The 22624-nt window shown below is 42.6% G+C and overlaps 1 protein-coding gene and 1 pseudogene across 4 annotated transcripts in view; one reads left to right on the top strand and one right to left on the bottom strand.

Annotated features, from left to right (window-relative positions):
* The window catches only part of FNDC3B (fibronectin type III domain containing 3B), a 369147-nt gene that overhangs the window by 261339 nt on the left and 85184 nt on the right, over positions 1-22624 (bottom strand). For 3 of the 4 annotated variants that reach the window (XM_053573184.1, XM_053573186.1, XM_053573185.1), the window contains one exon: positions 5954-6029. In XM_053573184.1, the coding sequence (XP_053429159.1) occupies positions 5954-6029 (76 nt within the window). Of the gene's footprint in view, positions 1-5953; positions 6030-9217; positions 9257-22624 lie in introns of those variants that run through there. The other variant, XM_053573187.1, reaches the window with a different exon arrangement.
* Positions 17389-18719, top strand: LOC128572770 (CCA tRNA nucleotidyltransferase 1, mitochondrial-like; annotated as a pseudogene).

Genomic DNA, 22624 nt, shown 5'->3' with positions numbered 1-22624 from the left:
GGTAATTTCTCGTGTAGAAAAACAAACTCCCAAAATCCTAATCTTGTCATAGGAAGAAATATTTCTATATGTAACATAGACATTTTACAAATAAATGCATTCAATAACACTCAATTCTGGATCCAATGTGATGAAAGTTTGCAAAGATTTAGAAGGATTAAATGCATATTATAATTTTACTTTGAAACCACCCAAATATTTGTTATCAAAAAATTGTTTGCAAATGTAAGCCAAGGCCAAGGTTCATGTCAACTTGTGAAGACAGACTCCGTTTGCAATAGGTCAGTAAAACTGGAACTTCCCATTTACATGCAGAGCATGTGTTAAAGGAACAGACCACATGGAAGCTTTGCTTTTGAAATTATAGTCTACCTTGGCTCCTGAACCCAAGGTGTGATACCATTCATTTGATTTCACAATAAAAAAAGCAAGAGACAAGCCAAGTTCCCTAGGACCTGTCATAAAATTCTTAGAAAGCATCACAGGTCAGTGTTTTGATTTGTCAAACAAATCTAATAAATGCACTTCAGGCACCACATAGGAAAAAAGTAACATTAAGGGCCCTGTTGAGATTCTGGATGCCAAATCATACACGGAGGAAGGGGGACAAGAGCCAAATGAGGAAATTCGGAAAGGCAAACAGCTCTCAGTGGTGCCATTCACAGAGCCCCTAGGTGATCGTGGCACTCACAGTGGTACAGTTCTCACACTCATCAGGCAAGGGAAAGTCAGTCAGCCACAGAGGAGAGGAAGAGAGCTTAAAGGCCACGACGTCTCAGAGCGGGGCCTGCTCCCCCTACCCCACCTGCACCCAGCATTCCTGCTGCCATCCTGTCATTTTGAAGCCTCAAAGAACTTAACACAAGTTAACAAAGTAAATCACAATGGCAAGACACCAAAATTATTTTAGACAAAAATTTAGCTGCTAAGTATGTCTAAATATTTATTAAAATAATCATGCTTCCTATGCATTTTAGTAAATCTGTTTTTTAATCAACATAACACTCACTTTCCTTTCTTTCTTTTTTTTTTTTTGAGACAGAGTCTCACTTTGTTGCCCTCAGTGGAGCGCTGTGGCGTCATAGGTCACAGCAACCTCAAACTCAGGCTCAAAGCGATTCTCTTGCCTCAGCCTCCCTGGTAGCCGCACCCAGTCTAACACTCATTTATTTTCTTCAGCTTGTAATTTCCATGTAACAGCCATTAAACAAATAAAAATTGCAGTATTAACATATGGTCATTATAAAAGTTCTTTAGAATTTAAACATGTTTCTCTAAAGAAAACCCATCAGCTTCAATTATCAATGCAATTTGGATTTTGGAAGTTTTTCTATAGAGACTCCAGAGACCACTAAAAGCACAGAAGTAAACATCTTTAAACTCTCACCAGAAGAGTAACATTTAAAAGAAAATCATCATGCCTGCTATACTACTAGAGCCAGTCCAGATACTAGTCAGTGATTACTATAAGGCTGGGTAGCCAGGGAGTGGGGCAGAGGACACACTGTCTCCTGTCCCAGCTGAATTCCAGGTCTAATTCAAGAATGTGTGTGTTTACATCAGGCTGTGCAGTGCCACCCTACCTTACCGCCAGAACTCAGAACTGCTATTGGAAAAGACAGACCTCGAGCCTTAAAGGAAGTATGATGTTTGCTTGGGCTGGAGTACTTTACGGGGAGCAGATAAAAAGATGGCATGTGTGGACAGGAAGTGAGACAGCATGCCAGTATCTCAGCCCAGACAGAGATAGGACAGTCACGGGTGGACCCATCATGGCTCCTCTGTATTATAACTACCTAAGATTCTTTTTTCTTAACAACTAGCTCTTATACAATTTCACCTGGCTTAGGTGGGAAAAAGAAATCTTTTGCCTAGGATGCCACAGGCATAGTGCTGCCTCCAAGTGAGAATAAACTATGACCTTTCACGGCCCCTTCAAGATCTGTGATTCAAGTTTTCATGGAAAATATTGAGAAATATTCCATTAGAAACAAATCTGCTCTCACAGCATATTATATGTTTCCTGTGTTTTTCTTCATTATCACCAAGGACATTCCCATAAAAACAAAAACAAAAAAAGTATTTTCCAAGATTTACAATATTTTTCTATATTAATTTGCTTTTAATTTCTAACCTGCCTTTTATTGACATCACACTGAGCTTCTAGGGTCTTTCTAGTGATGTCATAAATGTCTCACAGAGAAAATTCTTAGGCTAACAAATTCAATTATAAGCACAAGGAGTTGACCTCATATGGTGTGATTTCAAAGTTTCCAGGAAGGCCTAACAATCAAATCTACACCTGAATCCCCGCCCCCACCCCCACCCCCAAGCACCCCATAATGTGCTGGCTGGTGTTGAAACAGCAAAACTACTAGGCTGACAGTTTGAACCAGCAAAGCAGTAAGTGTGACTACAAAACTTCCAGTAAGGCCACCACCAGCAACTAACTCCCCCACCCCACCCCCCACACACACCCCAAAACCCTCCCTACCTGCCAGTGGCATTGAAAGAGATTAACTACAGCTGTACTCTTTTAAATTTAATCTGTAATAAAATGCGAATGCTTCTTTCATGATTTTCCATTATAACATGATTCAATTCCAGATCCTTTCCTAACAGGTTTTTTAAAAACAAAGAATTAACCTCTTACTATACTGTCCTCTCCTGTACCCTCCTCTCCCAGAAGCTGGAGCTGGACTCTCCACCTAGAAGCTGAGCTCACCCACAATATGAGCCCAATTGTGACTTTGGGTGGAAATAATTTGCATGCTAAGCCAATATTCCCTGTATCACAGTGTCTGCCAGCTCACCCCTAAACCAGCACACCTCAGCTCTGCTAACAGGTGCCTGTGCCTCTTATTCTCTAGATCCAGTCTCTCCCTCACCCTGATGTTCTGCAAACCATCTCTGGCTCCTTCTGGCCATCTGAGTTCTCATCCCAGCATCCTGCCCAGAATCCAGTTACTCTAAGAACAGAAACTCACCTTACTCTTGTCAAGACTGTCCTCCCTGATGTAAATCCACAGAGCAGGGGAATAAAGAACTCAAGCTCTGAAGTCACATAACAGGAATGAAAATTCTAACTATGGAAATTTTCCACAGACCTCAGCTTTCTCACATGTATCCTCCTCATACTCACTAACAGAGAGAAGAGAATGAGAGCTGAATAAATGTTAGCAAGATAAAGACATTTGGGCCAGCTGCAATAGCTGTAATCCCAGCACTCTAGAAGGCTGTGACCGGTGGAGTGCTTGAGCTCAGGAGATGAGCCTGAACAAGAACAAGACTATCTCTACTAAAAATAGAAATACTAGCCAGGTGTTGTGGCAGGCAACTGTAGTCCCAGCTACTCAGAAGGCTGAGGCAGGAGGATCACTTGAGCCCAAGAGTTTGAAGTTGCTGTGACCTATGACGTCACAGCACTCTACCAAAACAAACAAACAAACAAAAAAAAAAACAGGAACAAAAAAGATAAAGACATTAATCACAGGAACAGTGAGGATGAAGTGATTGATAAACATACTGCCTGTTTGCACACTCTCCATTGCTGTGTTCCACCTACCTGGAGTGAAGCATTCACTAACTCATCCTGGACCTCAAATGAAGGCTTTTTTACTTTTTGCTTGTTATACACCAGTCATAGTCAATGAGCCTAGACTGACTTTCCTTCCAGTCTCTGCATGTTATCCTACTACTTCAGTGTTTTCCAAGCCCTAGCAAGGCACTTGGTTCCCAGCCCTGGTCCTCATTCTGTTCTGTGCCATTTCAATTAACTGGCCATGTGTCCCTGTGACTCCTAAACTAAGTCATCCTTGGTATCAGGGTGTTCAGAAGAGAACAAAGAATGAGAAGGCTGGGGAAAGCCAAAGATAAACAGATCCACAATTCTGTTAAAGGCATTCTTGAAATCACTGTAGAGTGTCAGTGTCACTTATCTCCAAGCATCATCATGAATAAACACAAAGCTCCCATTGAGAAGAGCAATAGATTCCAATACTTCCTGCAGAGTCCAGTTACATGGGGAGAGGCTAAGTCCATGACTACACACACGTACACACGCATGTATGCACTGCTACATAGACACACACACTCCTTACACACCAAAAATTAAAACTCAGGTGGCATCGAAGAGTGGATTTTATGTATGTTCGCCTACTCAGATTTCCTTTCACAGATTCTGTTACAAATACTCCATGAGTGACACATTCTCAGCCAATACCTGGAGCTCCGATGTTAACTCGACCAGAGGCTCACCAGCTTTCTTACTAAACTGAAGACTTCAGCCTTCATCTAGTTTTTCCAGCATGACTTTTTTTTAAGAGATAAGAGTAGATTCTGAGGATCACAATCATTTATTATCGTACCACAAGTAGGTGGAAGATTCTACATCCCCTGCTATTTTAAAAGATTTTCTTTCTCCCTTTACCTGAAGTTTTTCCATACTGTTCATAAACAAAGACTAGGATTTGTTTCTAAATGGTTTAGAATTCCAAAGACCAATTTCAGGTTGTAATAGTCAGAGAAATGCAGTGACTAAAAATGATTAATCAAATGGTTAAAGCATTTCCTATTAACTCACACTTGACTCTTCAAAAATATACTCATTTCTCAAGAAAAATTTTTCTCAATTTTGTTGTTATGGATACCAAAAACATAGTGTGTTGCACAGCGAAATTACAATGCAACACACTCTGATCTGATGCAAGGCAAAAAAAAAACAACACAGTTCTATGCAGTTCATCGTGGGAAACTAAAACAAAAGGGCATTTCCCCTACTTGTTCATGTATTGATAAATTAGTACAGGAATTAAAAATAAGGCCTCCAATCAGATTCCAATTCAATCAATAACCTAATAATGATCTCATTAACATAATCCCATTTACAAATCTCATTTACATAATCCCTTTTGTCACAGAACAAAAAGAACCATCACACACCGTGCCTTCTAACACAGTAGAAGTAACGTAGAGTAATGTCACATACGGATTGATAGTCCTACATAGAACTTCACATGAATCGGAGTATCTATGTCAGTTCTTTCCAAAGCAAATTATAGAGAAAGGGCATTAGTATCACATCACATGAGCTAGGAATTAATGAATGTCCGAGGAGCTGTATTTAACTGCACCAAAGGTAGTTCACCTCCACCTGGAACTCATTTAGATGGCAAGATTCTGGACTCTGAGCTAATGCTGTAATGGAAAAAGACTGGGAGAGATCTTGGGAAGAGGCACTTTACATGCAGGAGGAAAATGAATCACCAGGGGCCAAATGGTAGACTTGTTGGAAAGCTTTCCAGGATGGCCCCCCAGGTTCTGCCTCCTGGTCTTCACTCCACCATGCAATTCCCTATCTTGAGTATGGGCTGCATCTATAGGCTCCCTCTTGCTTTGAAGTTACTGGCCCTGATGAAGCTACCTGACATAGCATAAGCTTCCTGCCCATGCCCACACGGAGAAGCTTGCTTAACAAGGAACTGAGGGAAACCTCCTGCCAATAGCATCCAGAAAACTGAATCCTGCCAACAATCCCTACGTGAGCCTGGAAGCAGATCTGCCTTATAAGATGGCTGCAGCCCTACCCCACAACTTGACTTTGTCTCTTTGAGGAGTCCAGAGACAAGATGTGACCAAAGGCCTCACCCACAGAAACTCAAGATAATAAATGTTGTTTTAAGGCACTACATTTTAAAGTATTTGCTACTCAGCAATAAATAACTAACAGATACTCAGTACAGCTTTCTCCACCAGAAGTATCATTTGGATAGCATAGCTTCACAGTATATATTTGACACTACGTGACAAAAAAAATAAAAATAAAGATCCAACAAATATTTTACTTCTAGAAAATCATATGCAGGCTCACAGAGAAAAAATTACTTAATACAGGAAAATAAAATGATCAACAGAAAAGTTCTTTGATTAAAATGTTCACCAAAAACTTCCTTACCTTGAATGCACTGAAGTGTTCCATCCTCTGCTCTTATGGTAAAAGTCTCACCTGGATTAACTTGAACGAGAATAACCTGCCAAAATAACACATTAATTTCAATTTAATGCTAGAACATCTGGGATACTTCTTCAAGTTTTATTACCTAAATTTATAATACTAGACAGGAAGTATGTGGCACAGAATCTTGTATAAACACCAAACTTCATGTGTAAGTCTTAATCTGGCTCTCACATGGGTGGATATGTGCATTTGAATTTAGCTACCCTGTTTCCTTGAAAATAAGACATCCTCCGAAAATAAGACCTACTTACAGGAAAGATAAGACATCCCCTGAAAATAAGACCTAGTGCATCTTTGGGAGCACTGTCTTATTTTAAGGGAAACAGGGTAAGTGAATTCTATGTTGTCTAAAAAACTGAAATCTTAAGAAACCTTTCCTTGGAGAAGCACAATTACTTTTTCTCTTTCATGAATTTAACAATACTTAACACTTAAGGGAAAAGATCAGAAACTACACTTATAAAGAAAACTGCATCAGGAAATGAGGTGCTGACCCCACACCACATACTGCTCCCACACTGTAGCTGACCTGGGCTACATGATTCTCCCATGTGATAACAGAAAGCAATTTATAAAACAAAGTTTTGAAAAACAACTATCTGTGTACAGGATCTTGAAACAATAACGAACAGTATAAAATGTCTGAATATTTTAAATAGGCTCCACCAAACATGCAAATGTTTAAATCTGTTATCTAAAGTCAGGGTTCTAGTTATATGAACATGCATATTTAACAGCAGTAGGCAATTTCCAAAAGACTATATTCTTTTAGCAGCCTCACAGTTTCAGTACTAATCAAAGGATAACAAAAAGAAAAATTACTAATTCTATCATAACCCAACCTTAAAATCTGTAGTTAAAAATATCACAAGGTACAAGGTTAATGCTATTAAAATAATCACTATATATTTCTAGAAATTGACAGGATGTCTGTGTCACATTTATCCCATGGTTCTTGAAGCAAACCTCTTTCCTCCTGGCTGGGGGCCCTCCAGCATACTGTTTTTCTCTACTATAAAACTCATCCTGTGTGCCTGCAGCTCCTCCCCAGTGAACACAATTCATCCTCCCCAGCTTAAGATGCAGCATCTGACCCTCCAATAGGTCAGTCTCCCCAATACATATTCTCAAAAAACAAACAAACAAAAACCCAAAATAATACCACCTCTACTTTTTCTTGGAATTGCGATTAGCTAAGCAACTATTTTCTGTCTTTCTTTCTTTAATCAAGGCACTTTAGGGATAAGATATGACTTGTGTGGCCCCATGCCAAATGAATTAAAGTCTTAAAGCATAAGGAAAACAATGACAATTATTTTAACTTAGAAATTAATCTTTCATAAGATGAATTTTTAAAGTTTATTCCATGTATATCATAATTTACGTTTTATAAAGCTACTAATATCAAATTCATTCCATCTTTAAAAACTAAACCTTTAATATCCATGAATTTTGCTGTTTCTAATAATTCACCATAGGAAACACTGCTGAAATACTAAAATTTTATAAACCAGAAAGTACTCGAACTAGAAATAATAGGATCATTCAGGGAAAAGCAGTCTAAACTTCATCTCTGATACTTCACATTATCTTGAATTATAACAGAAATTCAAAGGCAATGTATTTTTCCTGTATCATAACTGTGTCAATAATCTGTATTCACTTCTAACCAACATAAATACAATGTGTCATTTTAAGAACTCAAAAGGAAGTCCCTGAAAATCTCTAGTGATTAAAATATTTCAATTGCTAGGCAGCACCTGTAGCTCAAAGGAGTAGGGCACTGGCCCCAGATGCCAGAGATGCCAAGTTCAAACTCAGCCCCAGCCAAAAACTGGAAAAAAAAAAAAAAAAAATCAATTGCTTTCTTAAAACTATGCTTTTAAACTTCTTTACACATGAAAATCATTTGCACTAACTTATTTTTACACAAATAAAGTTTACATTGTAGCAAACTCAACTACAATGGAAAAAAAAACACTTCAGTTAAAATTAGCCGTATCTTCTTAAATTAGCCGTATCTTTTTACACCAACTCCAGCACTACTGTAACAGAGCAGAAACCAGCCACTTCATTTTTAAATCTCATGGGATAGGATCAGAATATATGCCCGTGGAATTAATTCATTGGGGGGAAAAAAAAAAAAATCGGTGGGCAACAAGACTCTATGTCTCAGATTTTCTTTGACAATCTCAAATCCATATACTCTCTTCTACTACATTCATAATTGTCAGTCAACGTGTCCTGAATACTGGTTCTGAAAATATAATTTACCGGTATTATGGGAAGTCCCAAGCAAGAAAAAGGGTTTCTGATCTGGAGTATGATCCAAATTATCACATTATCTGCTAACTATATTGCACAAAAAACGTAACTTCCCTAGCAGTCACTGACACAGGCCACAATTCAAAGAATAGCCCAATGCCTCCCAAATTCACTTACACCCTCCGCCCCCCACATACTGAGTTCAATTCCTGACCCTCACCCCATTTCTTCAGAGAGAAAGATGATAGGTGAAGGCCTTTTAAGCATCATACTAAAATACACCTCTTCAAATGTTTAGTTTGTATAATTTTCACTGCTGAGTTGCCATGGCAACCAGATTATAATCTACCAAGTTACCTCAGAAACCAGGCAAATCTCCTGTGTCCCAATTTTTCTTAGTAAGAACAGAAGTCATTATTCAAACAAACAATAATCATCTCAGCACCATGATATTTTAAAAGAAATCATTTTAATATAGAAGGAAGCTGACCACCTTGCTGTTTTCATTGTCAAGAAGGCAGAGATAAAAATAAAGTTTTGACACACACCAGCCTGGAGCCCAGTCCTGCTGGCAGATGTGAATGAGCCGGCCTTGCATCACGCAGCCCTGAGGAGTGTGAATCACCAGCAGACTCTGATACTCAACCTGTTGTGTAGTACAAGTCAGTCAGTCTGTCGGTGTCTCTCTCCCTCCAGCTACAGACAGACACAACTGCTACAAATTCTCTGACATATAAAACACAACACTATCCAAATCTCACTTTTTTGTCCATTCACAAAGCATTTCCTGCTTTTCCAAAGTCAACATTAAAACAATTCATATTTACATTCTGTGTCTTGTCAGAGAAGCATAAAATACAAAGACTTTAACAACTAATATTTTTTTCCCTAGAGATGTTAAAAAAGAACCCTGCCAGCCAAATCTTAGGAACATACTTTAGGGTCATTGCTTCATCAGATCTGTTTCAAAACCATTAGGGTTCCATGAGCCAAGAAACCTGAAATAAACAGAAAGCAGTTTATCAAGGCCTAATGAAAATGACCACTCTTCCAAAGCCTAAAGCAACAATAAAACAAGAGTCAGAAATAATACAATTGAGCAAACCCGGCACCCTGGGAATATTTTACCCAACAGGATACTGAAACAAGGTATAGTATGCTTCCTTATAGGCATAAATTTAAATCTAACTCTAACTCTGTTTTTCACTCATTAAAAGAAGAAAAGGAAAGCTAATTTTACAATATAAAATTTGGGTGGCTGATTAACCAGGTATCAAGAGTATCTAAGACTACTCCTCGAGGCAAATCCCTAATTTATGCTTCAAATAACAAATTAGCAGCCACATGACTAAGCAATCTCTGCAATGTATTAGCCCATCCAAAGAGCTTCTACTAGGAGAACAGCACTGACCAACCAAAGATGAAATATCACATTTGCAGCCATTGTAAAAGGTAAATCCAGTACCCAGACAATCAAGATAACAAACCTGCTGGGAGAAAGGATCCCCTTTTACTTCTGAAGCATTTCCCACCTGCCACACCTTGTGAAGCTTGTCTTACTCTTAGCTGTTTCACATATAAATGAACACTTCCAGGAACCAACATTCACGATTATCCAATGGGGATCTTTAGAAGGAAAAATGATACAACCTAAAAGCTACAAAAGAGTTCCCTGTTAATAAAGATTCCATCCAGGAATATCTAATAACTTTCAAAAGTGACCTCTGATTATGTGACAAGAGTGGTACCACCTATCCCTGATGCTACTATTTTTTGCACACACACACACATACACACCATTACCAAGTTCCCAAATGCCCAGCTCCTCCCAGGCCAAGTGTCCATACACGCACACCTTTGAGACCCCAGTCTCTGTGCCACGTAAAGTCAGCAATGCAGTAGAATTTCCATAGTTGACCACTTCAAGTTCACCTATTCTTCCTAGACTGGACATGCACCACATGTACGTGTCAGTCCAGGAGGCCTAGTTCCTTATGTTGGCCACCTCCGTGTGTTGACCAGTTTGTTACAGGCCTCTCTGGATGGTCAACTTACAGAGGTTCTACTGTATTTGTTTTCTGAGTCTCCTGTCTTTTCTCCAAATCAGGAAAAGAGAAGTAATGAGCCGCAAAGGATCAAGAATTATCTCTGTGGCAATAATATACACACAGAAAACATCCTGTGATCAAAAATATGAGCATGTGAACGAGAAAGGTACTGGAAAATGATGCTAAGGACCGACTGCCTTCATCCTGCTCATCACAAGCCGGAACCCAAAGGCGGCTGGAGAAGAACACACAATACCAGGCAGTGTCCAGGGAGATTCAAACCAACACCAGATCAAAGCACAAGGACACACAGGGTAGCCAGAGCTTGTCCTTGTTAATACAAGCAGTAGGGTGAACAGTCTTATTTTGTTTCTTCCTGCACTTTAGAACTCTATTTAAAATAAAGAGCAAGAATACGCCAACATTCCAAATTTTTAATACTTAAAAACTATCATCCTTGACAGACTGACTTAATACAGCATGACTCACTTTATCAACTCCTTTTTCCAGGTGCTTTTTCTACAGTTTTTTTTTTAGAAATAGAGTTTCACTTTGTCACCCTTGGTACAGTGCTATGGCGTCACAGCTCACAGCAACCTCCAGCTCTTGGGCTTAAGTGATTCTCTTGCCTCAGCCTCTCCCAAGTAGCTGGGACTACAGGTGCCCGCCACAACGCCTGGCTATTTTTCTGTTGCAGTTTGGCTGGGTTTGAACCCACCATCTCAGTATATGGGGCCAGCGCCCTACTCTCTGAGCCACAAGCACTGCCCTTTTCTACAGTTTTTATAAAAGTAGCTACTATTCCCTGAACCCATACAGTCTGCCAGGTAGTATTATTAACTAGATTTTAGAGATGGTAAAACTGAGACTCAAAAAAGACAGTGACTTGTCCAAAGTCACAAAACTACCAAGTGACTGAGCACGCCCTGAACCCAGCTCTTTCTGATTTCTCCACTCTCACAACCCCACTCCCGCCAAACAGACCTGGACTCCACGGAGAGTATCACTATGGAGATACTTTGAAAACTACTAAAATGAGAGAATGTAGTTAACTGGGTCAAAGGCACATCCTCAAAGACAGGGGTCAAGTTCTCTTCCAGGGCATCTGTGCTCACTTCCTGAAGCAGAACCTCCCACCCCTCATCAGTGCATGGCAGTTAGGTGGCAGGGAGTTCCTCAATTAACAACAAATTGGGCAGGATTATTTCTCATTGGGTCCTGGTCAAATCTTCTAATTTACCTAGACCCCTAAAACAAACCAATGAGCCAAGCACTCTACTCTCACCATCGGCAGATGCCATTTCTCATGGCCTGATAGGAGCTGACACCTGGGACGATGCATCAGAAGCGCCTGTGCTCTGTCCACAACAAAAAACACTGAAATGGTTAACAGGTAACCAAGGAAAGGACAATCTGATGAACTAAGGAAGGGGAACAGTTTTATGCATTGAAGTCACACCATCTTATGCCTGCAAAAACTACGTACAGAAGAGTTTAACAAGTGCATTTCATGAAATAAATGCCCTTAGAGAAATTCCTACTATACCTCCGTCTTAAAGCAAATATCAATGAGTGCCCATGGTGAGTCAGGGTATTCCTCTACACAGCAAGGACAAAGCCTCAAGCCAGGTGTCCAGCCTGCTTATCTGTGGTGTCAGATATCATGAAAAGTATGCATGGACCATTTTTGCTAATCAGCTTTCATTAGTGTTGGTGTATTTGATGTATGGTCCAAGACAACTCTTCTTCCTCCAGTGTGAGCAGGGGAGAAAAAAAAAAAAAGGTCGGACACTCCTGCCTAACAATACAAAGTTCTGCCTACCTGAGGCTGACAAATAGAACTTACATAGGGTGGAGAGAGAGGAGTAAGGGAAATGACGGAAACAAAAATAAAGTATGTATAGATAGTGATAAGAGTTATACCGAACATTCAATGGCAACTTACATGAAGGTGTACATTTTTACTCCCTCTAATACTACATTGCCTTGAATAAAGAGATTCTATTAAAGAGCTGCTGATTACTGTAAATATAAATATAGCATAATTTAAAAGGAAAAAAATGCATAATATAAATATCCCAAACTAGATTAGTCTCTTAATCTCTCCATAAACACCTTACTCTAAAGTAATTTTTTTTATCTCAAGGCACACTTGAACCTATGGTTAAACTATCATGGCGCACTTAAATTATGCTGATCAAAAAAAAAAAAGGGTAAAAGAAAGGATATATATACTTGCTATGTTTTTAACTTCTTAGCAAATACCCTTGTGCATTTGAAGCACCATGTTTATTTAAATCATTTTCTTTTATTAACTACATTTTTCAGAGAATACTGAGTATCAAAAATATAATTCATCTTCCTTTAGTTGAAAGTTCACTGGAAACAAAATTTGGTTCCTGCCATCACTATTTCAGGGCTAGTACTTGTTAAAGACACCATCAGGTGAAGTACAATTCTCTCCCATCAACCCCATCCACACACCTATGACCCTAGGCCAGGATCTGCCACTCAAATGGGTCCTCAGCAGCTCAGGCCTAATTGGCCTAATCGACCCAACCTCCCACATGTTGTGCACACAATCTGCACACTGAATCTAGCACGTTCACTCCATTGATCCAACTACACCTTCACGTCTGGTTTTGATTCCCCCCCCCCCCATGTGCCAATTAATGTCACACATCTCTGGTAAACTACGCTTTGAGGCTGGGCAAGGTGACTCATGCCTATAATCCCAGCATTTGGGGAGCCCAAGATGGGAGGATCACCTGAGGTGAGGAGTTTGAGATCTGCCTGGGCAATATAACAAGACCCCGTCTCTACAAAAGCATTTAAAAATTAGCTGGGTGTGATGGTCCATGCCTGCAGTCCTAACTATTCAGACTGAAACAAGAGGATCACATGAACACAAGAGTTCAAGGTTACAGTGAGCTATGATCTCACCACTGCTTTCCACCCTGGGCAACAGTGTGAGACCCTGCCTCTATAAAAAATAAATAAATAAATAAAAGCTGTGCACTGACCCTAAACAAACACATTTAACTGCCTATATTCTCAATATTCTTCTATTTTTAAAGCCCATTTCAATGCTAGTCATGTCATTCACTTACCATTGTTCTTCCCCCTAAGATATAATCAAAGCAATGATGTGACCATGAAGAATGTTCCCATCATCACGACAGAAAATCAGATCTCAATATTGTATCTTTAAATACTCTAGAATTAACTTTAATATCACCACTTATTGAGGACTTGACTTTGCATTGATTATATGACCCTTTTTTAAATTGATACTTAAGGCAATTGTTATAATCTTGGTTATTCAATTCAACAAACATTGTTGAGTATTTACTATGTGCCAGCACTTTATTAAGTACTGATATTCTATGATGAGCAAGATGAAATCCTACCCACCATATAATGTTGGCGCCAGAGTAAACAGATACAATTAACTGTAATAACATGTGAGTATTTGCTACTAAGCACTACGGAAACTGAAGAATCCATCTAGAGATCAGGAAATTATAGTTGAGAGTGAGATTTAAAGGGAGGAGCAGGAGAGGACAAGCGGAAGAGCAAACACATCCCCACCCCAGGAGACCACTGAGACCCCAGTGCACCCCCCACTCCTGGTGACCGCGGAGGTCCCGGTGCACCTCCCACCCCAGGAGACCACAGAGGCCTCAGTGCACTCCCCACCCCAGGAAACCACCGAGGCCCCAGTGTACCCCGAGGCCCCAGTGTACCCACCTCTGCTGACCACAGAGGTCCCAGTGCACCCCCACTCCAGGAGACCACAGAGGCCCCAGTGTATCTCCACTCCAGGAGACCACCAAGGCCCCAGTGTACCCCCACCCCTGGTGACCACAGAGGTCCTAGTGCACCCCCACTCCAGGAGACCACAGAGGCCCCAGTGTACCCCCCACCCCTGGTGACCACAGAGGTCCCAGTGTACCTCCCACCCCTGGTGACCACAGAGGCCCCAGTGCACCCCCACTCCAGGAGACCACAGAGGTCCCAGTGAGCCCCCACCCCAGGTGACCACAGGGGCCCCAGGGTGCAACGGGCGTGTTTAAGAAGCAGTTAAAATTTCAATGTAGTGATAATGAAGTAGGCATGTCCCAGGGGATAAAGATGAGGCTGCAGAGATAAGGTAAGGAATGCCAAGGCCACTTCAGAAGGCCCTTTTTTGCCCCACTTAAGGGTCTGGACTTGATCCTATGACCACAAGGAACTCCCAGCAGGAAAGCAACATTAGTAGGTAACTCTGATAACAGCAAGGAACTCAGACTGAGGGGGGGGACCCTAGGTCAGTAAAGATGTTAATGAAACACCCATCTGTGACATAAATCAAATTTTATGTTGTTCTACATAAGAACTTTCAAAAATGACTAAGCGTTAGCCGGGCGTTGTGGCAGGCGCCTGTAGTCCCAGCTGCTCGAGAGGCTGAGGCAGGAGAATCGTGTAAGCCCAAGAGTTAGAGGTTGCTGTGAGCCGTGTGATGTCATGGCACTCTACCGGAGGGCGGTACAGTGAGACTCTGTCTTTACAAAAAAAAAAAAAAAAATGACTAAGCGTTTAACCTTTAAATGAGGTTATAGAGATCTCAGGATTTGCTGCTACACAGTCTGTTCAACCTCTCTACCAAAACCAGAGTTGCTAGATACAGCAATGTGCGTGGGTCTCCCAGCCAGGAGCTCTTGTACCTTCTGGCTTCCTGGTGCTCTGCTATCTAAGTGCACTTCCACCACTCCCATCTCCCCACCGCTCTCACTGTGTCTTACTTGTGTGCACCTCCTTCTGGAGTGCTCCTATCCTTTACCATCTCCTTTTTGGTTTGTTGGGTTTTACTCTAAAAAGCTAATTCTGAAAGCACTGAGCAGCCGTCCTATCACTCCTCCCTGCCACCTCACTGCCAGACAGCTGCAGTGGATTCTCTCTGTCCATCTATATAACTTTTCATTGGTTTGCTGACCACAGGCGAAGAATACTAGCAGATGACTGGAAAAAACATAATTACAAGTCTCAGAAAAAAAGTTAATCATGTCCCTAAAATGTCTACTTTAATTCCTAAATAATTCCATTTCAAACTACTTTATTTTTTTATATCTTGATATATCAATAATTCGCCTTTTATCACATTATACATACACAAGAATGTCTTTTAAAAAAAGACTCCAGACACCAAGTTGGAGGGGGGGGGACAGCAGTGGGTTAGAGTTAGTCGGTGTGGCCTACCTGCACCCCATCCCCGCCCCACCCCCAGGTGGCTCAGTGGCCCTCCAGCTGTCCTAGGGGAAGGTGGAGCAGAGTGTGGCCAGAGGTCTCTCAATGTGGAGGTCTGGAGGTCGTGGCCATTGCCTTTTCACCCTTGTGGCCATCCCTGAGGGCCTTTCTTACTAACCCTTTTTGCCAACACCTGGAATGTTCAGGGTATGGAGAGTGGAGGGATAGGGGAATGGGGGGTAAGGGTGGGTCACATCATTTCAGGGCCAGAGTCCTTGAATGGTTGTTCTAAGTTGAGGCAGAGGTGGGAAGAAACTTGAGTCAGTACCTCCTCTCCATGAGACCTGGGTAAGGGGCCCTTGCTCCTGAGGAAAGTGCCCCCATCCAGGCCTGCTCTCCAAGCAAGGAAGGGTCCTTCTGGAAATGCGTGGGGGATACCTGACAGCTGCTGCCACCTCACGCAAGTCTGCCCATACGGGGAGAAGCAGGTGTGGTGGCAGAGGAGGGCAGGGTGAAGGCAGGAGGAGGGCTGGGGTGAGATGAGGGCAGGGGGAGGGCTGCGATGAGGAGAAGGCAGGGGGAGGTTTGGGGTGAGGTGAGGGCAGAGGGAGGTCTGGAGTGAGGTGAGGGCAGGGGAGGTGAGGGCAGGGGAGGTCTGGGGTGAGGTGAGGGCAGAGGAGGTCTGGGGTGAGGAGAAGGCAGGAGGACGTCTGGGGTGAGGAGAAGGCAGGAGGACGTCTGGGGTGAGGTGAGGGCAGAGGGAGGTCTGGGGTGAGGTGAGGGCAGGGGGAGGTCTGGGGTGAGGAGAGGGCAGGGGGAGGGCTGGAGTGAGGTGAGGGCAGGGGGAGGTCTGGGGTGAGGAGAAGGCAGGAGGACGTCTGGGGTGAGGTGAGGGCAGAGGGAGGTCTGGGGTGAGGTGAGGGCAGGGGAGGTCTGGGGTAAGGTGAGGGCAGAGGGAGGTCTGGGGTGAGGTGAGGGCAGGGGAGGTCTGGGGTAAGGTGAGGGCAGAGGGAGGTCTGGGGTGAGGTGAGGGCAGGGGAGGTCTGGGGTGAGGTGAGGGCAGAGGGAGGTCTAGGGTGAGGTGAGGGCAGGGGAGGTCTGGGGTGAGGTGAGGGCAGGGGAGGTCTGGGGTGAGGTGAGGGCAGAGGGAGGTCTGGGGTGAGGTGAGGGCAGGGGAGGTCTGGGGTGAGGAGAGGGCAGGGGGAGGTCTGGGGTGAGGTGAGGGCAGGGGGAGGTCTGGGGTGAGGAGAGGGCAGGGGGAGGTCTGGGGTGAGGAGAGGGCAGGGGGAGGGCTGGAGTGAGGTGAGGGCAGGGGAGGTCTGGGGTGAGGTGAGGGCAGAGGGAGGTCTGGGGTGAGGTGAGGGCTGGGGAGGTCTGGGGTGAGGAGAAGGCAGGGGGAGGTCTGGGGTGAGGTGAGGGCTGGGGAGGTCTGGGGTGAGGAGAAGGCAGGGGGAGGTCTGGGGTGAGATGAGGGCAGGGGGAGGGCTGGGGTGAGGTGGGGGCAGGGGTAGGTCTGGGGAGAGGTGAGGGCAGGGGGAGGTCTGGGGTAAGGAGAAGGGAGGGGGAGCTCTGGGGTGAGGTGAGGGCAGAGGCAGGTCTGGGGTGAGGTGAGGGCAGGGGAGGTCTGGAGTGAGGTGAGGGCAAGGGGAGGGGAGGGCTGGGGAGGGCAATGCAGGGGGAAGACAGGGCAGGGGGAGTCAGGGCAGAGGTGAGGGCAAGGCTAGGGGAGGGAGGCAGGGCCAGGGGAGGGCAGTACTATGACAAGGGGAGAGCTGGGCTGAGGGCCAGGCAGGGAAGGACAAGGGCAAGGGGAGAGCTGGGGTGAGGGGAGGGCAGGGCTGGTGGCCCTGCAGACACACAGGTGCCTGCGCCTGGGCACAGGCCCAGCTGAGCTGCAGATGCCGTGGCCATGCCTTCTAAAGTTGTATCTACTAACAATACCTGTGGATTAAGAATAACAGGAGGAGCAGTGGGGGATTTATTACATGGGCTGAAGACTCGTGGTGTGGATTTTGCCTCCACTCAGTTGAAGGAGATGATTCAGTCAGCCGGGAATCCAAGGGAGAAAAGCATGGAACAACCAGACTTCATGAAGAAAATTCTAAAATTGCAACAGTACAGACTGATGTCCCCATTGAGGGAAGACATGCTGAGGTAGAATTGACAACTGACTGATAGAGGGTGCTGAATACACTATGAATTCAATGTTTTTAGGTTGATGGTACCTTACTTGACTATTTTGATGATTATGAAGTTTTAATCTGATAGAGGGTGCTGAATTCAATGTTTTTAGGTTGATGGTACCTCCTGTTTTTAGGTTGATGGTACCTTATTTTGATGATTATGAAGTTTTAAAAAATAAGAAAGTTAGATTTGTTGGACATGCTCAACAGAGAATACAAGAATCTAAGAATTTTAAGACATTTAGGTTTTATGGAAAAATTGAAGACAGACCTGGTGACCATGTGTCCACAATCCTGACACCAAGGGGTTGCAGAAAATGCAAAAGGCCTGGCTGGAGTATGGGGAGAGAGGATTTGGATGGAACTGCAAAAAATTCTTGTTGGTAACCATGTAAATCATTTGATTGACCTCACCTATGATACTGATGTAGCTCCTTATATAGGTTCCCCTGCTAGTGTAAGTTCAAAAGAAATTAAAGTTTGCAAAAATGCTGAAGGCTTTTCACCAAAGCCAATGACTCTTTTGGCCTCAATATTCAAACTGCAGGATGACATAACAAAATTGGATTTAAGGTTGAAGATTTCAACAGAAGATAAAAACCTTGGCTTACTTATAGTGAAAATAGGAAAGATTTAGTTAAAGAAACAGATAGCTCAGGACCACTGAAACCCAATCAAGACTTCATTATCATGGATTCTAGAGCACTGATGCGATTTGCAGAGTACCAAGGAGAGCACTGTCCCCTAAAGGAAACCCATTCCTCCATCTCACGTAAGTGGCTGTGATATCAGAAAAGTGCGCACTTCCTCAGGAAAAGAAATTGGAGCTCTATTACAATAATTGCAAGATATATAACCAGTGTATGGTGCATTAATGTACACAGCTATGATTTAATAATACCAAAAAAACAAACAATAATTGCAAGAACAGTGGGGGAAAAAATGGAAAAAGATGAACTTCTAAGTTACATAAAGACCTAATGAAGTTGATTGCTACTAAAATGTAGAAAATTGGGAGTAATACTGTTTGTTTCTTTGTTTACCTTCCCTCCTAGGGAGATTCAGGAAATCGGAGCAGAATAACAACCAATTTAGAGGACCTCTTCAGTAGAATAAAGGTTTTACTTTGTGAAATATAAGTATACTTCAGGCACTAAACTGAAGTCGGCCTCCTCTGATCTGATTTATAACATTGGACCTTATAATGCTTTTGGAATAGTTCCAACTGAGAAAAGTATAGTTGGCTTCTTTTATCTTAATCTGTCTCAGAGATGTCCAACCTTTTTTTTCTTCTGCCACACATTGGAAGAGTAAGAGTTGTCTTGGGCCATACATTAAATACACAAACACTAATGAAAACTGGTAAGAAAAAAAAAAAAAGTCTGCGCATATTTTTCAAAACAGTCCTCAAAAAATCTACAAGAGGGCCACAGGCCACAGGTTGGACACCCCCGGTTAAACATTTTCTATCTATGCACAGGGCAATACTAAGATTGATCTTAAAAAGGTAACTGTCTTACAGAATAAATATTTGTAATTTTGCAAGTGAAATAACTAGTTACTCTAATACAATGACTGTCTATAGGTGTTACTTCTTATCTGAATTCCAAAATAAACTTGTGCCTAAAAAGAAATTTTTTTTAAAAAAGACTCCAAATTACCAAAAAAAACACCTAGCCGGGCATTGTGGTGGGTGCCTATAGTCTCAGCTACTTGGGAGGCTGAGGCAAAAGAATTGCTTAAGCCCAAGAGTTTGAGGTTGCTGTGAGCTGTGACACCACAGCACTCTATGGAGGGTGACAAAGTGAGACTCTGTCTCAAATAAAAAAAAAAAAAAAAACAATTCAATCTTTAAATTTAAAAAAACGAATCTTAGGGACTGCTAAGATTTTAAAAAATAAGTACACCATATAGTAACACATATTTCTTCTATATGTTTAAGTTTCTTTTTCCTGCCATACTATATGTTGAAGTAAACTTAGAGGCCAAAGGTGGCTTCTGTGTAACATTACATACTGAGTAAAGTCGCTCTTTGTTAATCTCCTTTTAGTTTCAATTCATCTTTGAGCTAATCGTTTAAAAGTCAACTAGGAAACCCAAGATGAGAAGAGCAAGTTAGACAGACAGACAGAAGCTGAGTTTCAGCTCTGCCAGGTAGGTCATCTGTGAAAAAGACAAAAATACCTACCTCTTACATGTGCTCTGAGGAACAGAGCAGCCCTAATGCAGTCCTGGTATAAGGCCCTACTCCTAACAGAAGCTCAATAAATAACTCTTACCAACACTAACTCCAACCAGTGACAAAAGTCTCTCAAGTAAGATGATAGTCTCAAAAAAAAAAAAAAAAAAAATTTGTTTTTAAACAAAATCTTCCATGTTTCATGTTCTCGATAAAATCTAAAACCAGCTGATTCTCACCTCTGACCAGATTTTGTTTGGCAAACATCCTAGCTCTCTTTAATGCTCACCTCCCAAACCATTCAGATTCCAGTGTCTGTCTAGCTTCTGGGGATCCCAGCAACAAGAGTGACTTTGGAATTCATTCACAGAAGATCTGAAATCTAAGTCCTTTATGTGTAAAAAATCCTTCAAATTACTTGGAAATGCTTCTAATTAAGATTATCACAGCAAAAGCCAGCAATTAAAAGTAGTCAAGGAACACCACACCGTCTGGAGAATTCCCACTGAGCGCTCAGGAGTCTAGGACAGTCCCTTCTCACACAGTTCTCTGACCTGCGGGCCATCCTCTCAGAGAGCTCAGCAAGAATGAGACTCTGTCAGATTCACTAAAGAGCCTCAGGCATTTGCCTTTTTATACACTTTTCAGCAACTAGTTTGAGAGGTTGCCCACCACATAATCCAGACAAACAGAATTGTACAGCTGGATACTTAAGACCATTAGAAAGCTAAAAGAAACTATCCAGATTTAAGATTTCAAGGCAAACAGACTAAAAATGATCTTCAAAGATACAATGCTTTTAAGATTTTTCTTTCTAGATTTTAGTACTAGAGCTTTTTTGTTAAGCCACTGCTGGAAAGCCAGGCACACTTACACTCTGGTCTAGGAAGAACTACAGCCTTGACTTGTACAAATGAACAGATTATTCCAATTCTTCCCTCATCCTGCTCCAAGTCAAATTCAGGACTGACACTAGTCTCTACAGAGAGGCAAGGAAAAATGTGACAAAGATTTTCCAGCCGACCTCACCCACTGCCACAGGCTCTCAGCGCATACAGGCACACAGCTGGCTCCACATGTCTAATCCAGGGTCAGTTTATGCACCATGACATCAGTGCAGCATCAGGAGCCAAGCTGAAACTCCATCTGGGACAAATAATGTCCAGGCACACTGTGACTTCTTTTGTTTATATACACTGACTAAGTATGTCCTGGTGGTAAATGAACCAACTCTCAAGATTTATTTCCAAAAAAAAAAAAGATTTCCCAAAACAATATTCTGTACCTTGAAGCAACTCTCTGACTTCAGTTCTCTTTCCAAGGGTATATGTGCAAGTGATATTTAACAGAGCACATCATTTTGAAACATATAATTAGTATCTTGAGGAAAATCAAAATCCAAGCAGCCCTTCATCAATCTAAAAGAGAAAAAATGAGGAACTCACCGGCAAGAAGGTGGGCATCACTGTTCCCAGCACAACACCACGTGATGCTAAATTCTGCATCCCCCTTGGAAAGCAGCAAAAGTAAAGCTGAAAGACTTAATGGAGTTCGCGCAGCAAAGCTGCCATTTTCTTTCTTTTTGAAGAATAAAATTTATTTCTCTTATTCTGGCATTACTTAAGAGAAATTATTATAAGTTCAGAATGAAAAACAAACCACCTAATAGGTTCAAGTTTTTAGATTTAAGCTTCAAAAACTGCCTCTAGGGTGATGTAATTTTTGAATGGAAATGAAGGGTGGGGTTTAGGAAGAAAAGGTAGGCAAAAAGGCCTTCTCCCGACTCTCAGGGTGAGATTCCCATGAAGGAGAGACCTCTATTACCCTTCTCTAGACACTGCCATCTCTCAGAGGCTGTCCATCTCAGGTAAAGAATCATCCCCTACGGGAAAAAGAGGAGCCACTGGAGGCCTGGGCTGGGTGTCAGAAGACTGCACTTCCGGGCGAAGGTGGTGGCTCACACCTCTAATCCCAGCACTCTGGGAGGCCCAGGCGGGTGGATTGCTTGAGCTCAGAGGTTTGAGACCAGCCGGAGCAAAAACGAGACCCTTGTTTCTAAAAAAATAGCCAAGCACTGTGGTGGGTGCCTGTAGTCCCAGCTACTTGGGAGGCTGAGGCAAGAGAATCGCTTGAGCCCAAGAGTTAGAGGTTGCTGTGAGTTGTGTCACCACGGCACTCCACTGAGGCAACAAACTGAGACTCTGTCTCAAAAAAAAAAAGAAAGAAAGAAAGAAAGAAAACTGCACTCACAACTCGTCTTCCAAAAGGAGCACGGTACCCGCCTCCAGATACCACCCAGCTGCTTAAGTCCTCAGTCTCAGAAGCCACAAAGCCAAGCTGGGAGGACCCACACCTTCAGCAGCTGACGTGGAGATCATAGAAGATAATGAAAAGGGGCAGTCTTAGCAAACTTTATAACATGCTGCTGTGCAAAACCCAGTCCAATGCCTCATCCCTAAGTGAGATTAAGGGAGATATGCCTGACCCAGGAAGCCCCCACACTTCCTGCACAGTAGAACTGGTGCTCTGGAAGAACAGATAAGTGTAGTAAATCCCAGCTTTGTGGCTTGCCCCCACAAGCACTTAATCTTTCTCGTCTGGGGTTTTCTCTATAAAAACAATCCCTACCTTGCAGGCCTCCTGAGCACGGAGGAGGACACGTGCCAGTGTGCGTGCTGTCCCACACCTTGTGAGCCCTTAAAAGCTA

The sequence above is a fragment of the Nycticebus coucang genome, chromosome 20, assembly GCF_027406575.1.
Source record: "Nycticebus coucang isolate mNycCou1 chromosome 20, mNycCou1.pri, whole genome shotgun sequence".
NCBI lineage: Eukaryota > Metazoa > Chordata > Mammalia > Primates > Lorisidae > Nycticebus > Nycticebus coucang.
The sequence above is the reverse complement of the archived record's forward strand: the minus strand, read 5'-3'. Positions and strand labels throughout refer to the sequence as shown.